This window comes from Paroedura picta, chromosome 10 (assembly GCF_049243985.1).
Source record: "Paroedura picta isolate Pp20150507F chromosome 10, Ppicta_v3.0, whole genome shotgun sequence".
Lineage (NCBI taxonomy): Eukaryota > Metazoa > Chordata > Lepidosauria > Squamata > Gekkonidae > Paroedura > Paroedura picta.
Genome location: NC_135378.1, coordinates 77,853,054 through 77,869,651, shown reverse-complemented (window position 1 = coordinate 77,869,651; position 16,598 = coordinate 77,853,054). Strand labels below are relative to the sequence as shown.

Sequence of the window (16,598 nt, the reverse complement as noted above, 5' to 3'; positions counted from 1 at the left end):
GTTGTGATCTGGAGGGCCACAGATCCCAAGGATCTGTGATTGTGCACAAGGAAACTGCCCCAGGCCACTTCTCTGTGCCGAATGATGAGCTGTGAAAGAGAGGCAGGTGGAAACCCAGCCCTTCAGTAGCTGGTGCTTTACTCCTGAGCCTGTCTCCTGAAGCCCTTCCTCACTCCCAATCCACCATCTGGACTTGGGGGTTACCTCCGAAACACCGGTGTGCAAATCTGCAGGGGGACAGGGAAGGAGTTTGCAGCAGGCTGTGGGGAACTAGCACCCAGGAGGGAATATCAAGATCTTCTTTCTTCTCTGTTGCTGCCTCTCCTTTCTAAACCCCTCCATTCCAGCACTGTTGTCCGAGGCAGAAAGAAGCTTTCAGGTGAGAAGAGGATTACACGGAATGTGTCGTTGATCCCCAAGATCCCGGACGGGCTTTGCGATGGTGCAGAGAGTGACAGAGCAGGTCAAAAGAAGACTCTCTTTCCTCGGCGTTGTTTAGCCTACTGAATTAGAGTCTCTAAAAACTGAAGGTGCGATCGAACTCTGCTGGCATTTCAGGAAAGCAGGACAGAAGGTGCATATTGTCCTCCTCCCGGCTCTTTCCTCTCAGTTCTAAGTCAGGAGCAGACTATCCATTCACGTTACTGGGAGATTTCCCAGTGGGCTGCTACCCTTGGGAGTTATCAGCAGAGAAGCATCAAACCATTGTTGCAAAAGAAGAACAGCACTGCACCCTTCAAGATTGTTCCAAAATGACACACTTATGGTGGGCTGGTCTGTGGCACGGTGACCTTTGGTGGTACAGAACAGTGGGAAGATATTTTATGTATCTATCTTTAATTGGGATTATTGATAGGCTGCCTTTTTCACAGGGACTCAGGATTGCAGAGTGGAGCCAGCACAACCATGAAAATGGGGGGAGGGATTCAGGAATGAAGATTTTGGTGGCCTGGAACCACCAGAAAGAACCAAACCTTGTGGGGAGAGGAAAGGGAAGGCGACTGTAAGCTGCTTTGAGACTCCTTCGGGTAGAGAAAAGCGGCATAGAAGAACCAACTCTTCTTCTTCTTCTTCTTCTTCTTCTTCTTCTTCTTCTTCTTCTTCTTCTTCTTCAGTAATATCAGGGCACTCTCAGCCTCACTTCCCTCACAGGGTGTCTGTTGTGGGGAGAGGAAAGGGAAGGCGACTGTAAGCCGCTTTGAGACTCCTTAAGGCAGTGAAAAGTGGGGTATAGAAACCAACTCTTCTTCTTCTTCTTGTGTGCCATTTTGGTCACCTTTCTCTTTTTCCCTGCCAGCTTAGTCCAGGACTCTAGATGCCAGGCATCTTTCTACCCTAACCGCAGTCAATCTACAGCAGGGGAAGTGGAAAAGTAACCTGTGCAAATACGTTGATATGAATGAATCGACTCCCGTTCCTTTCGAAGACCCTCAAACATCAACATGTGTTCTTGTTGTTTTCTGAGCAAAAATAGGGTTGGTGGAAATCTGTTTTGTTTTGTTCTTAATTTAGCAAACAATGTATTTTTCTCCTATGTCTCTACAGCTGTGTGTGTGTGTGTGTGTGTGTGTGTGTGTGTGTGTGTGTGTGAATACAAAGAAGCCATTAGGCCTTGTTCATTGGGGGAACAATCCCCTGCCCATTCTGACTAGTTCTTCTTGTTCGGTGCAGGTTGCAAAAATCTGCCAAGGCTGCCTCACTTCTTTTCTATGTGAAGGAAGTCGCTTCTGGAATTGCACCTCTCCTGCTCTTGATGGCTTTGTTTTTCCACTCACTGGGCAGTTCCTAAAATATTTTTGCTCAGGTTCAGGCAGCGCCGGCTGGTTGCACAAAAGCTGCAGGGCGGAGGAAGGAGTGGAGTGGCCCGAAACAGCCTTGATCAAAAAACACACTGCCTCTCCCCTTACGATTTACTGAATCAGCGGAGTGCATCGAGGACGGGCAGTGAGAATCGGTTACTTATAAACCATGCGGGGGGGTGGGGGCAGGGAAGAATCGGCCTTTCCAAGAAGCCAGGAACAGGGGGAAAGAGGTCGGTTACGCCCTTTTCGTTCCAAACTGTTGGAATTGCTTTGCAACACATTTTAGAGGCTTAAAGATTTTTTAAAAACCAAAATATTAGAAGTTCCTTTTGGAAGAAGCGAGGGACCCACTTCTTGTCATGCGTAAGGCTACAAAATGCCCTTAAATTCCACATTGATCTTTGACAGGCTTGCACTCAGATCTGCTTCATACACTGTTGATCTTGAAAGGGCTACAGAGTCAGTGTTGATTTGTGCTGTACTGAAGAGCCATTGTTCTAAACTAAACTATACTTGCCGCAGAAAAAAAGCAAATACTGGAGCAGGGTTGGCACGTGAGAACGTAAGAGAAGCCATGTTGGATCTGGCCAGTGGCCCATCCAGTCCTGCAGTCTGTGTCATGCAATAGCCAAACCCCAGGTGCCAGTTGTTGTGGAGCACGTGCCAGGGGCTGAACTCCACTACCAAGAGGTTCTCCTGGCGTTCTCCTCCTTTTCCCCTGAAGTGGCTCAAGATGGGGGTAAGAGGAGGAACTGCTTCCTGCTGGTGAGATAAGAGGTTTGCTGGTCTTTGATGGGGTGGGTTCTTCAGGGACCAAGGCACAAGAATGCACTTTGGGGAGAAATGGAGTTATAGGAGGCATGAAAACTGGCTAGGGTTGTAAACCCGAGGAAATTCATGTGGATTTGAGGGTGGAAAAGGGACTTCCGCTGGGTGCAATAGCATATCATGCACGCTCTGAACTGATATCTGTCATCTGAGGATCAGTCATGATTTCAAGCGATATTCAGGTCCCACCTGGATATTGAGAACCCCATAACTGGCACTGACTGAGAAGCCACAAGAGGGACTTCAGTCTGAAATATTTGTGTCTACATCATAGAAGTAACTGATTACAGAAATAACTCATTCCTGCCTTTTCTATATCTGTGGTTTCAAAGTATGCATTTCAGTTTTGAAAGGAAGGTATAAAAGGTGGTGAATATGTTGACAGCCTATTGGCTAGTTCAGTGGTCTTTAAAATTTCTTAATGTGAGATCCATCAAACATCAATCATATGTTTTTAGAGTGATGTGACAGGAAGAGGAGAAGCAGGGCCAACATCAGTACACCCTAAGGTGGGGAAACTGCCAGGGTCTAGGGTTTTTAGTGGAACCCATTGCCACCAACACCTGCCTTGCCTACTGTCTCCCCTTCCTCCTGCTCAAATTCTTGATATAGAACAAAATGCTACCCCAGGCTATGCTGACATGTTTGTTCAAAGAACAATGATTTGATGAGTGCTTCGTAATTAGACAGAGATTTGGGAGATAGACTATGTCTGTGATTGCTTTACCTGAGGTGAATCATAGGTGATATTTGAATGCCACACAGGAAAGCTATTAAGTTGGGGAAAGGTATTGCTAAAATTCAGCAGATGCCAGGGAAGTAAGGTTGGGAAATTGATGAAATTAGTTACGAGTTCCTGGGAAACCTATTGTCCTAAATTATGTATCTTTCTGCAGTGGTGAAGATCACTAGCTATTCCTTTTCATACATTCTATGTCCAGACTTGTCCTGGAGACTGGCATCCATGTCTGTGCCCTGTTCAATTTATGATCTGTTTGATATTTGTCATTTTTGGCCAGACAAAATTGTAGTGCAATTAATATTTAACATGAAGGGTGTTTATGGCTTTCAAACTAAAATCTACCTCTCATTGAGAGTAGGAGACTGCTTGCTAACAGAGAGACCTCCAGCTACCACTTGGAGGTTGGTGGTCCTATTTTCAACCTAGCAAGTTTTGTGACCCATCTCAGGATCCTACCCTTTATGTTGAAGACCACTGGCATAAATCTTGTATTCTGTATCCAACATAGTTGCCTTCCTCTGTGGGTTTTCCTCAGATTACTCCATTATCCTATAGGTGGAAGAATAGTTGGGAGGAATGGACCACAACAACTTTGCTTGACTGATCTAAGGCCTGGCCTTGGACCATTATGCACAAGTTGGATAATTCACTTTCAGTTCACTTTAGAAGTAGATTATCCTGTTCTGCACAGGAAAACCCAGCTGCAAAAGCACATTGAAAATGCATTATCCAACTTGTACATAATGGACCCTTGTTGTAGTTCTTCCAAATTGGCCCCATTGGTCCACATGGCTCTGCTAACCCTGTCTTATTTGAGTGATATGATTAAAATTGGAAATTTACTGCTAGAGGATGCACATAGGCCTGAACAGCTTTCAAGGGGGATTAGATAGATTCAGTAGAATAACTCCATCAGTGCCTACTAACCATGGTGACTGTGGAGAACATCTGCTGGCACTAAGACACTAATTCTCAGTACCAGGTGGCAACATCAGAGGAAGGCCTCTCTGCCCTGTTGTTGGTCCTCCAGAGGAACAAATTGGCCAGTGTGTGAGACAGGATGCTGGACTAGATGGATTATTGGTGTGATCTAGCAGGTCTCTTCTGATGTTCTAATGAAGGTCTTGGCCTCTCTGTTGCTGGCCCTCTAGAAGAACTGGTTGGTGTGAGACAGGATGATGGACTACATGAACCACTGGTCTGATCCTATAAGACTCTTCTTATGTTCTTATGAGTCCTTTGGTGGCAAATACAGCTAATCTCCTCTTTTGCTTTTGCGGAGAATATGTCAAAACAGCTGCCATTTGGAATCATCACTTGTCGATGTTCCTGGCAGACCTGTGGGACGGAATATCACTTAACGGTTTAGAAAATTTAGGTCCCCCGTCCCCCTTCCCCCCCCCAGGTGAAGGGCAGCACCTTACAAGCGTGTCCCTCTTCTCTTGTAGGAGGAGACAGAGAACGGATGACAGCCAATCATGAGACCTACCTTCTCATGGCCAGCACTCAGAATGACATGGAGGACTGGGTGAAATCTATCCGCAGGGTTATATGGGCTCCTTTTGGAGGAGGTGAGTATGCTTGTGAAAAGGAAGAGAAACTTAAAAAAAAATATCTGTAGCTTGTTTTGTTTTGTCAGGTATCTCTCTGAGAGTTTTGGCAATGAAGTGGAGAAATTAAGTTCAGTGATTGAAGTAGACGTAGAAAGGTGTTCAGAGTACCCCTGTGAACTACTTGGATGGAATTGTTAGCACGGCCTGCCTAATATATTTTGAAGCTTAACGTTCCAAGCATATATTCCTCTGCCAGCCAGAAACCCATTTTCCCCTATCGGCATGGAATGCATTTTACTCTTCCAGATTGCCAGTTACACACAGTATCTTCTGCCAAATAGATATAGATATAGATATAGATATAGATATAGATATAGATATAGATATAGATATAGATATAGATATAGATATAGATATAGATATAGATATAGATATAGATATAGATTGCAGAATTGTTTTAGAACTCTGTGTAAACTTGTACAGTAAAGTTAAGAAATTCATTTCACAACTTGCAAAGCTGTCAGATTCATTTCAGCGCAGAGGGAGGCTCCATACTTCCAGCAGTGATGCTGTCCCGGAGCTGCTAGAGAGCTGCCAGCCTTCAAATAGAATCATAGAAGAGGCCACACAGAATCATAGAGTTGGAGCAGGCCAGACAGGCCTTCTAGTCCATCCCGCTGCTCAATGCAGGATCAGCCTCAAGCCTCCAGGATAAGTATCTGTCCAGCTGCTGCTTAGAATCCTAGAGTTGGAAGGGACCATCTAGTCCAACCCCCTGCTCAGTGCAGGATCAGCCGCCCTAAAGCATCCAGGATATCTGTCTGGCCATTGCTTAATACAGTGCCTAGAGATCTCCCAGACTTACAACTGATTTCCAGGGGACGGAAATTAGTTCCCCTGGAGAAAACGGCTGCTTGGGAAGGTGGGCCATATGGTTTTATACCCCACTGAGGTTCCTTCCCTGCTTCTAATACATTCTGCCCCCAAAATCTGTAGGAATTTTCCACGCCTGAGCTGGCAACCCTAAGCTGAAACAAAGTCTCTGTGGGCATCTCTTGAGAAAGGGCTGCGGTCTTACATAGAATCATAGAATCCTAGAATCATAGAGTTGGAAGGGGCCATACAGGCCATTCTAGTCCAACCCCCTGCTCAATGCAGGATCAGCCCAAAGCATCTTATGATCTAATCTCCCTGCTGAAAGTCAGCTGGGGCCAGGAACAGGGATGCCAGCCTTCAGGTAGGACCTGAAGATCCCTGGAATTACAGCTCATCTACAGACTACAGAGGTCAGTTCCCCTGAAGGAAATGGCTGCTTTGGAGGGGGCATTGTTTCTGGCATTGTTTCCTGCTGAGGTTCTTGTCCTCCCCAAGCTCCAGCCCCCTCAGTATCCTTCTCATGCATTTGGCTCCCTGCATGGTTGGAGAACCCGGATGTGGATGCTAGGGCATGGCTGATGCTTGCCTTGACCAGGGCCTGTTTTTTTGAGAATTTAGAGGCCTCCATTTATCTAAACTGGTCCCTTGGTCTACGTAGGTGACTAATAATCCCTACAGTGTCCATTGTCTGTTATCAAGCTTTTTCCCTAGGGAAAGGAGCTAATATATTACAAAACGGCACATTTCGTGTCTGCTGTACTCATGTGCAGGCCAGGCCATAGATACAGCCGAAACGTGTTTGATCAGTGGCATCGAGTGTGGTTTTATCTGAGGTTATAACTAAAGCCTTTGCTGGTATTTTTAGAATTACATTAGTTTTTGGAAACTTTTTTGGTACACACTTTTTTGGTACAGACGTTTCCCCTTTTGTTAGCCTGTTTTCTTTCTTTCTTTCTTTCTTTTGGCTCCTGGCCTTCATCCCCAAATCTCCAGGAATTCCTCAACCTGGGCCTGTCAACCCTGGGAAGGAATTTTCCCCCAGCTCCCAATTCCTCCTAGTCCCTTTCCTCTGGCCAGGGCAATCAATACAAAAGACAAGAAAGCAGATTCTCTGGCTTGTCATCAGTAATGTTCTCTTCCCCTGGGGAAATAAATGCTGGGCAGTTTGGTAGTATTGTTTCTTCCACAACTGAGATAGGCGGGGCAGCAGCTGAAAAGTATGTTTACTGTTAGAAAATTGCCCTTTCTACATATCAATTAGAGCCAGGGGTAATCAAACTGCGGCCCTCCAGATGTCCATGGACTACAGTTCCCAGGAGCCCCCTGCCAGCGAATGCTGGCAGGGGGCTCCTGGGAATTGTAGTCCATGGACATCTGGAGGGCCGCAGTTTGACTACCCCTGAATTAGACCATCGAGGGGGTGGAGGGGAGAGAACATTATAATTGTTAACGGGAACTCTATAGGGCAGGGGTAGTCAACCTGTGGTCCTCCAGATGTTCATGGACTACAATTCCCATGAGCCCCTGCCAGCAAACGCTGGCAGGGGCTCATGGGAATTGTAGTTCATGAATATCTGGAGGACCGCAGGTTGACTACTCCTGCTATAGGGAACGCAAACACTCCCTGCACACCATTTCAGTAAGTCAGGGAGAATCGTCTTAGGAAGGGCATTTTCAGCCCTTGGCTGGTGGTCTTATTCTGTGGCTGGGTCTCACTTGGAAGCCTGCCTGGTACTACCTCGGATGTATCTGCAGCTGTGTCTTAAATGCTCCCCAGGGAGGAGGAAGACCCCAGCTGAATATAGTGTGAAACATATTTGAAATACATTCCACTTGTCTGCTAGGAATCTGATGCCTGTGCAAATACCAGAGAAAGGCCCAAAGAACTGGACACTTTGGCTGTGCTGGCCTATAACAGAGAGTTTAATAACTTTGCTGGTCTCCAAAAAGGTCAGATTTCTTTAATATTTCCCAGGGCCCTGGGAAGCATCTCCTTCCCATTTTAGCGGATAACGTGGCTCATTTCTCGAGACATAGGCTGTGAAAACGGCTGAATCCACACATTTGCTTGGATCGGGGAGATCTTGCATTGGATCAGAGCAGGTTGTGCATTGGGGGAGACCCTCAGCAAAATGTGTTCTCAGGGACCCCCACCAATAAGCCCCACCATCCCTTTGTACTCTCTGTTTGCCTTAGGGTTGCCAGGCTCCAGGTCGTGACTGGAAATCAGTTCTGGAGAAAATGAAGAAGAAGAAGAAGAGTTGGTTCTTATATGCCGCTTTTCCCTACCCGAAGGAGGCTCAGAGCGGCATACAGTCGCCTTCCCATTCCTCTCCCCACAACAGACACCCTGTGAGGTGAGTGAGGCTGAGAGAGCGCTGATATCACTGCCCGGTCAGGACAGTTTTATCAGTGCCGTGGCGAGCCCAAGGTCACCCAGCTGGTTGCATGTGGGAGAGTGCAGAATCGAACCTGGCATGACAGATTAGAAGTCCACACTCCTAACCACTACACCAAACTGGCTCTCGAGGTGGCCATGAGTTTAAAGTAGACTTTATGGCAGGGTTAGCCAAACTGGCTCTCCAGGTGGCCATGGACTACAATTACCATGAGCCCCTGCCAGAATGCTTAAAAGTTGTGCTCTGTTGGATTCAAATGATCACGTTTCATGTATATACACAAGATATCATTTGCCATTGATGCTTTAGGCTGATCCTGTATTGAGCAGGGGATAGGACTAGATGACCCCTATGGCCCCTTCCAACTCTATGATTCTGTGATCCTATAAGCAGTGGCTGGGCAGATACTTCTCCTGGATGCTTTAGGCTGATCCTGCATTGAACTCCGCAAATGGTTTTTAATGTATCCAGACCCCTTAAGAAACTCAGCATTGAGTCACCATATCAGAGGAATATGGAGAGAAGCCATTAGCTAACAACAGCATACATTCTGCTGTTGAACTGAGTGGCTTTGAGTGGTTTTCGATTTCTGTTCTAATGGATATATGCTGGCAGCTGGCCTAACTTTCATGAGGGACGCAGGCAAGAAGTACACAAAGATGTGCTCCGAATGTGCTCCGAAATGCTTGTTTATTTTACTTTGGGCCGCTTCTCACCTGTCAGACATGCAGTTTTTGATTCTTCGAGCCACAATGGCTTCCTTTGTTTTCATGTCCCGTTTTCATCAGTTTCTCTTGTGCCTCTTGGCAGCTCTTCCTCCCCTGGCCTGAGCTTCCCACTCACACGCCTGACGCTAAATTGCCCACAGTGCTGCCTTATCCTGTGGACCATGGTGGCCAGAGGACATCAAGCTGTGTCCAAGACGGCCATTGCTGCATTGCTTGCAAACAAACCCAGCTGGGCTGCCACAGTCCATGAGATTAACAGGAGCAAGGGATGAGCCCAAGGCGTCCAAATAGCAATGGAACTAAACAAATGCTTGGTGTGGTGAGGTTCCCCAACTCCCCCACCCAAGAACCTCCTACCCCAGATAGCCGAGGTTAGCCTGATGCCATCATCTTTTGGAAGCTCAATGAGGTCAAGGTACAAGGTCGTGCCTTGGCTGCTGCATTTTCAACATGTCTTATGCCGACCTATATGTGCTGTTTATTTTATTTTTCATCCGCCTTATTATCCCCCCCCCAATTTAGCCCACTCCTATGGGCTGTTCAGGCTACGTTTTTTCCCCTTTTGTTTCCTGTCCTGAACCCCAAGTGAGGTTTCCCACTTGGAAGTTCCCACCTTTTTGGTATGGTGACCGATAGGTCCAAATTTACTTGGGATGGTGACTCAGCTAGGGCAAGCTGGGACCCTGGCACCCATCTAGTCCAGCATTCCATTTTCTACCGTAGCTAACCAAGCAATATTTCCACTGTGAATCCCAAGCAAATGGTATTCCAACGTGTACAGCCTTTGCATGCGGAGGTTACATTTGAGCCTCTGACCACCCTCTCCTTCTCCATAACTCTCTCTAATCCCCCCATGAGATTCTAAGAGACTCGCCCTAGTAACCATCAGGACACGTTTTACTTGATCGATATGCATATGCAAGGAAGAAAAAATATCAACCAATTCATGATATGGAAGCTACTGTTTCCGGGGTCAGATCTTGGTTTCCAAAATATACATAAGAGAGCAACAGGAAAGACAGGGATTGCCATTAGGGAGGGTTGGCCCATAACCCACTTTCAGAGTCTTCACAACCCACTTTTGGGTCCCGATCCATAGGTTAGGAAACACTGCCTTAAGCAATGTCTTACTCTGCATGTGCTGGAAGCAAGAAATTTTATTTCTGCTCTCAGGCTTCCAGAGTTGAGAGTCACTCAATAAATCTGATGGGTAATAGGTTGATTAAAGGAAACGTTAACGTGCAACACATCTTAAAACTTGCGGAATTTGTGGCCACAAGCTTTATGGGTGACAATGACCGATGAAAATTCCATAAAACGTCCATGTGTGCAGTAAGGATAAGCCCAAATTGTGAATGCGGGCTCCGTTGATTGAAATACCCTCAAGCATGTCAATTTGGTACCAAAGTCATGCTGAATTTTTCTCATAAAAATGAATGCATTTTCATGGCTGTTTTTGCATCAATTGTGAATAAATAGCGTAAAAGAAGCATGCAAAAAGCAAAACGGTCATTAACAACAGGCATCAAGCAAGGGAGGGGGGATCGGTACACCTTTTGTGAGCACATCTAATTGGTTACTCTTAACATGCTCTAAGTTGGGCTTCCTCCTGCAAGGGAGTGGCAAACCACACTCAAACGTTTCTTGCCTGCTTGCCAGACGATCCTAGAATCTCCTGCTATACTACATGCATGCTGTACAACAAATAGAAATAAATCCACTTTGATACACAGGCATCAGGTTTTCAGGGTTTGGTGTGGCGGGCATCCATTTTCTCATACCTTATTTCCTGTGCAGGGCCCACCTTTGGAGTGGTTTTGACCTCCAGATTTAAAACGAGCTTCCCCTGGTGAACCCATCAAGCTGAATGTAGTAGAGCAGGGGTAGTCAACCTGTGGCCCTCCAGATGTCCATGGACTACAATTCCCATGAGCCCCTGCCAGCATTTGCTGGCAGGGGCTCATGGGAATTGTAGTCCATGGACATCTGGAGGGCCACAGGTTGACTATCCCAGTAGTAGGGCACATGATTCCCACGAAGAAGGCCTCAAGCCAAGGCCTCAAGCCCTGACATCTCTACTTAAAATTGACTTTGGCATTCTGGGAAAGACTTTTTTGTGCCTCAGATATGGTCAGACTGCTGCCACTCAGTGTAGGCCAGGGATTCCCAACTGTGGTTCCATGGACCACTGGGGGTTCTCGGGAATTCCTAAGGGGGTCCACGGAAGCTCTGAAGTGGCATAATTGGGGGGGGGGAAATCTGGGCTGTCTTCTCAGCTCCTACTCTTCTTTCCAGCCACAGTAGTAGTAAAGGTGAGGGGAAGGGAGCAAAGGGAGGGCTAAGAGTGCTGGTAGTGATGTCACTTCTGGGGGTGTGGCAGGGGACGTGGCAACCTGGCATCATTTCCGGGGTGCGTTGAAGTCTGAAAAATTATTTCAGGGGCTCCCTCACTGTCAAAAGGTAGAAAAAAGCTAGTGTAGGCAACAATGAACTTGGGGAACTGGGGAACTACTTCCAAGATAGGGATGCTCGAATGCTTGCCTGTTTGGCTCATGCAGCGTTCGCCGGTCTCAAACAAGGAGCTGATTTTTCGATGGACTGTTCACCTGTTCGTTGACCCATTCACCGGCACATGGGGGACCGTGCACTTGGCTGTTGGTGCATGTCCATCCTCACACAGCCCCTGTGAGTTCTTCTCCTGCTCTGTTTCACAGGCAGTTGTTTAAACAGAACATGCTTACAGTCCAGTGGCACCTTTAAGACCAACCAACACCTGGGTGCCACCAAACTCTAAATTTGTTCTGCTGCTTCAGACCAACCCGGTTTCCCACTTGAAGTTGTTTAAACAGATGGTGAAATCACCGATGAATAAACTCTGTTCTTTAAAAAGAAACCTTGCCATCTGGTTGGAGTCAGGTGCGTAGCCGTGTTGATCTAAGTCCAAAGGCATCTTTAAGACCAACAAAGTTTTATCCCAGGTGTGCGCTTTCATGTGAATCCACACTTTCTCAGACAATGGAATAGGAATCATCCGAGTGCAGATATAAGGGCCAAGTAAACTGGCAGGAAATTAGTAAACAACATCCTGGAGATACCCTACAAATATGCACAAATATCCCACAAATATCTTGATAGAATAACAGAATTATCAGTCCTTTGGGTCCAGTGACACCTTAAAGACCAACAAAGATTTATTCAAGGTGTGAACTTTCATGTGCATGCACACTTCCTCAGACAACGGAACAGGGGTCATAAGAGTACAGATATAAGGAGAGAGTAAATTAGCAAATTAGTAAAGAGCATCATGTAGACATGCACAATTATGCAGAATGATAATTTCTTGCTAAGATAGACCCTTTGGGTATGGTTATCACCTGATTCAGTTCTTTGGTTTCAATTGCCGTTCACAAAAACATAAGGGGAATAAAAACGTTAAGGTTAGTGATTACTGGCAGATGCTTTCTCAGTTGTGAAAAGAAATAATTAAGAGAGACCTGCTGCTGGCCCCATCCATCTCCACCCAAGCACGGATCCTCCCCACAAGTGATAAGCTGTGCTGAGTTCAGTCTCCTGTCCTAAGACCAAAGCGTTAGATCAGGGGTAGTCAAACTGCGGCCCTCCAGATGTCCATGGACTACAATTCCCAGGCTCCTGGGAATTGTAGTCCATGGACATCTGGAGGGCCGCAGTTTGACTACCCCTGCGTTAGATCCTAAAACTTTGTTACATAACATTAGAGCCCTACTTTCTCAAATGAAATAAAATGAAGAGGGGTTTGGAAGGAATGCATATCCAAGAGCTGGATGAGGTTAGCCTACATAGAAACTAATATCCCTGTTGAGTCCTGGGGATTCCATCGGTATGAGTGTTTGTCTTAATTGGTCCTTAGTAATGCCGGGGCCACTTAATCTGATTGGTTTAAGCAGCATTTTTGCACATGCTCAAAAACCTGTTTTAAACCTGTTCTGCAGGCCTTCAGGTTGTTTGGTACTGAGCTGAGCAGATCTGGGGGGTGTCTGTTTGCGTTCACATATTGTCACAGTCAAATGGAAGAAGTCAGCCAGGCAGACCCAGGCAGACCAGAGAGCCAGTTTGGTATAGTGGTTAGGAGTGCGGACTTCTAATCTGGCAGACCGGGTTCAATTCTGCGCTCCCCCACATGCAGCCAGCTGGGTGACCTTGGGCTCGCCACGGCACTGATAAAACTGTTCTGACCGGGCAGTGATATCAGGGCTCTCTCAGCCTCACCCACCCCACAGGGTGTCTGTTGTGGGGAGAGGAAAGGGAAGGCGACTGTAAGCCGCTTTGAGCCTCGTTCGGGTAGGGAAAAGCGGCATATAAGAACCAACTCTTCTTCTTCTTCTTTTGATGCAAAATCTGTGGCATCCCTAGTGGTGGGAAATGCGGTCAAGTCCCAGGCAATCCCAAAGGGTTTTCAAATCAAGAGGTAGACAGAGTTGGTTTGACATTGCCTGCTGCTGCATAGCAACCCACGGCCTTCCTCGATGGCCTCCCATCCGAATACTAACCAGGGCCGACCCTGCTTAGCTTCTGAGCTCTAATGAGAGTGAGTTCGCATGCCTGCGATGGGCTACCACACAAGGCAGCATCACTGAAACACTTCCACTGAGAATTGCTGGACAGGCAAGCTTAAGGGCCTGGCGTGCTTTGTGCAAGGTGTGTATTCCTCATGGCCTTTCTTGTAGAAAGCCATTCCAGATGTTCATGATACCGCCCAACAGCCCCGGGTTCCATGTGCTTGCCAACCCGTGTTTTGCTGCAGTCCCATCAAAACTAGAAGCTCTATTCAGCAACGGGCTGAAGTACAGGCTGGTGGCTGGTGGGGAGGGCAGGACGCCTGTGGCTGTTTGAAAAGGTGGATTACAATGGTGGTGGTGAAGGAAGAGTTAGAACAGGGGTAGTCAAACTGCGGCCCTCCAGATGTCCATGGACTACAATTCCCAGGAGCCCCTGCCCGCGAATGCTGGGAATTGTAATCCATGGACATCTGGAGGGCCGCAGTTTGACTACCCCTGAGTTAGAAAGTGTGCATGCGCCATTGCTTTCGCGTGCACGACCCCGCCACACCGTCTTGGAGGACGTGTTTCTTTCCCAAAGCCTTTGGCACAAGACCAGTGCCCACCACCTTTGTGGAGACTGTCACATTGGACATGGGCCTTCTGGCTAAAACCGTGAGGCCGTCGAGATGGCAAGTCCGGCAGCTCTGCCAATGATTAACCGGTTTTTTTTTAGACGACGGTGTTAAGTTGTGCTAGCAAGAGGAGCGAGGGGGGGAGGAGAGAGGCGGCTTCTGGGAAGGAGATTGTTTCCGAGCGGAGAAAGCAGAAAAGGTGCCGGGAGCAGCCTTGTTCAAAATGATTCCCTGCACGCTCCTCCGCGAATTAAATTCCTTCCCCGATTGGATTTGGAAAATGACATTCTGTTATTGGCGCTAATAATAGGGAGGGGGAAGAGCTTTGATTACGGAGCATGAAAACAGAAATTGGGAAGTTCCAAGAGGCTGGAGGAGCAACTGAGATTAATAGCAGGGGGGGGCTGGCGGGCAGCGTGGGGAAGCCGGGTGCTCATGTGAGCGGCAGAAGGGCTCTTAAGCTGCCACACGTGACGGTCGCTTGAAGTCAACTCAAAGTCAACAATTATTTTATTTTATTTTTGGGAGAAAGAAACATTCCACACAGTTAGAAGCTGGGCAGGCTGCTGTGTGCTTCCTGGAGGCTGCTTTTCTTGCACCTGCCGCATGCCTGCAACGGGCTAGAGCAGAAGGCAGAAGCTGCAGCCACAGCAGCAGCAGCAGCAGCAGCAGCACTGAAACACTTCCACCGAGACTAGTTGGACAGGCAAGCTCGCAGTTCCAGCGTGTTTTACGCCAGGCGTGTATCCTTTGATGCCGAGGAACTTGGTGGTGGAGCTGAGCGGCCGATGCCGCCGGAGCTGATCGCTGTCCCATGAGAGTCGGGGGCAGTGGGAAAGCAACAAATCATCCAGAAAACCTGAGCAAATACCCAGAGAGGAGGCGTTATCGTGCATAAGAATTGGGGGTGGGGGCCTTTGGAAGAGCATCTCTAATGGACAACATGTAGTCTTTGGGGAGAGCGAGTCATTATTTTTGTGAAGATAAAAAGGAGCCAGCGAGGAGCACCCAAGGCAATTCTTTGGGGGGGCCTTTTATTTTTGTCATTGTTCTCATCTTCTGTTCGCGCGCGGCTATTTGCTGACCTTTCCCCCGTGGAATCCGTGCTCCCCCTCCCCATTCGCTCCACCCCACGCCGTTCACGACGCGAAGTGCCGATCCCCCCGAAAGCGTGCCGCAAGACCCCCGCAAGACCCCCTCGGACGGACAATATTCCTTTCTGCCGAAATGCTTTTCGTCGTGGCGTTGCTTCGGCAGGAAATAAAATCAAAAGCGTGAGGAAGAGGAGCCAGCAAGACAGAAAGGAAAGCCATCTGGAAGTGACCAGCTGAGAAGAGACCTTGGTTTTATTCCGAAAAGCGCTCGGTAGCTAAAACCTGCCAAGAAGATCGCAGTTTGCCAAGTCCAAAGGGGAAATGCTGCTCCGAATAGTAGTGAACAAGGATGGTTGATAGCAGTTTGTCCTCCCGTAGTTGGTTTTAGCCACATGCTCCTTGCCTTGCAAGTGGATCTTAGGCCTGCATGATGCCTGAAGACAGGAATACGGGGGTCCGTGCCTCGGGTGCCTTAGCATCCTCCCCCTTTGTTCCCAAAACTACCTACAGGAGAATTAAGCGGTGTTTTAGCTTCCGCAAAGGTACGTACAGTTCTCACTTTTTTCTTTCTGTGGGGGATTTTTTTGCAAGGTTACGGGAGTCGGGGGGGTGGGTGGGTATAGAAAGTGCTGTTGCCTGTTCAATAGAAATTCAGAAACAAAGGGTCAGAAACAGTCAAAGACATCAATCCTGACTTGGCTAGGTTTTGTTTTTCGTTCCGTGTGGCACGCCTGTTTAAAAAGGTAGACAATGAGTTATAGTTTTGACAGCGCTTCTGAGCTAACAAACCCCCCCAGGATCACCGGGTTGCCCTTCTGCCTGGGAGAAGTGGCTAGATTTTTCTGTAAGCAGGGAAGGCGAGCTAGAAGTCTAACAGTTTGTCTCTGAAAATGTCCAATGAGCCAGAGGTTTGCTAGGCACATTTGATCCTGTCCTCTGGGCTGCCTGGTTTTACGCGCTTGCTTTTCTTCCGTGGTCCGTATTTTGACTTCGCTTGCCGCAGAATGTGTTCTTACAGATAGTACCTGCTCCTTCTCATGCTCTCTTTAATGCTGCGTATGTTTAATGAATGCGTCGGATTTTCACCGGGTATTGCAACTGCATGCCTGTGTATCTAGCTCAGCTGCTGGTGGAAGGGAGAGGGGGAAATATACCTTCTCTGGGAAGCAGCTGGCAGTGATGCAAGATCTATATGAATGTAAGATCCCTACAGGATCATAGTCTGCCAGCATTCTCTTTCCGAGTGTCAGGGGCTTCCAGGAAGCTCTGGAGCTGGACCCGGGTGCAGCAACCCTCTCTTTTCACCTCCTTGAGCATCTGGCATTCGGAAACCGCATGCCACTGAATATGGAGGGTCTGTTTAAGTGTCTTGACTAATGAAGCTTTAGACGCAGAGGCAGAATCTCCGTATGGCTGGGAAAAAA

General features: G+C 47.6%; 1 protein-coding gene across 8 annotated transcripts in view; it reads left to right on the top strand.

The window, feature by feature from the left end:
- The window catches only part of ARHGAP24 (Rho GTPase activating protein 24), a 361,634-nt gene that overhangs the window by 300,617 nt on the left and 44,419 nt on the right, over positions 1 to 16,598 (top strand). For 7 of the 8 annotated variants that reach the window (XM_077300990.1, XM_077300988.1, XM_077300987.1 and 4 more), the window contains one exon: positions 4,821 to 4,943. In XM_077300990.1, the coding sequence (XP_077157105.1) occupies positions 4,821 to 4,943 (123 nt within the window). Of the gene's footprint in view, positions 1 to 4,820; positions 4,944 to 14,260; positions 15,717 to 16,598 lie in introns of those variants that run through there. The other variant, XM_077300991.1, reaches the window with a different exon arrangement.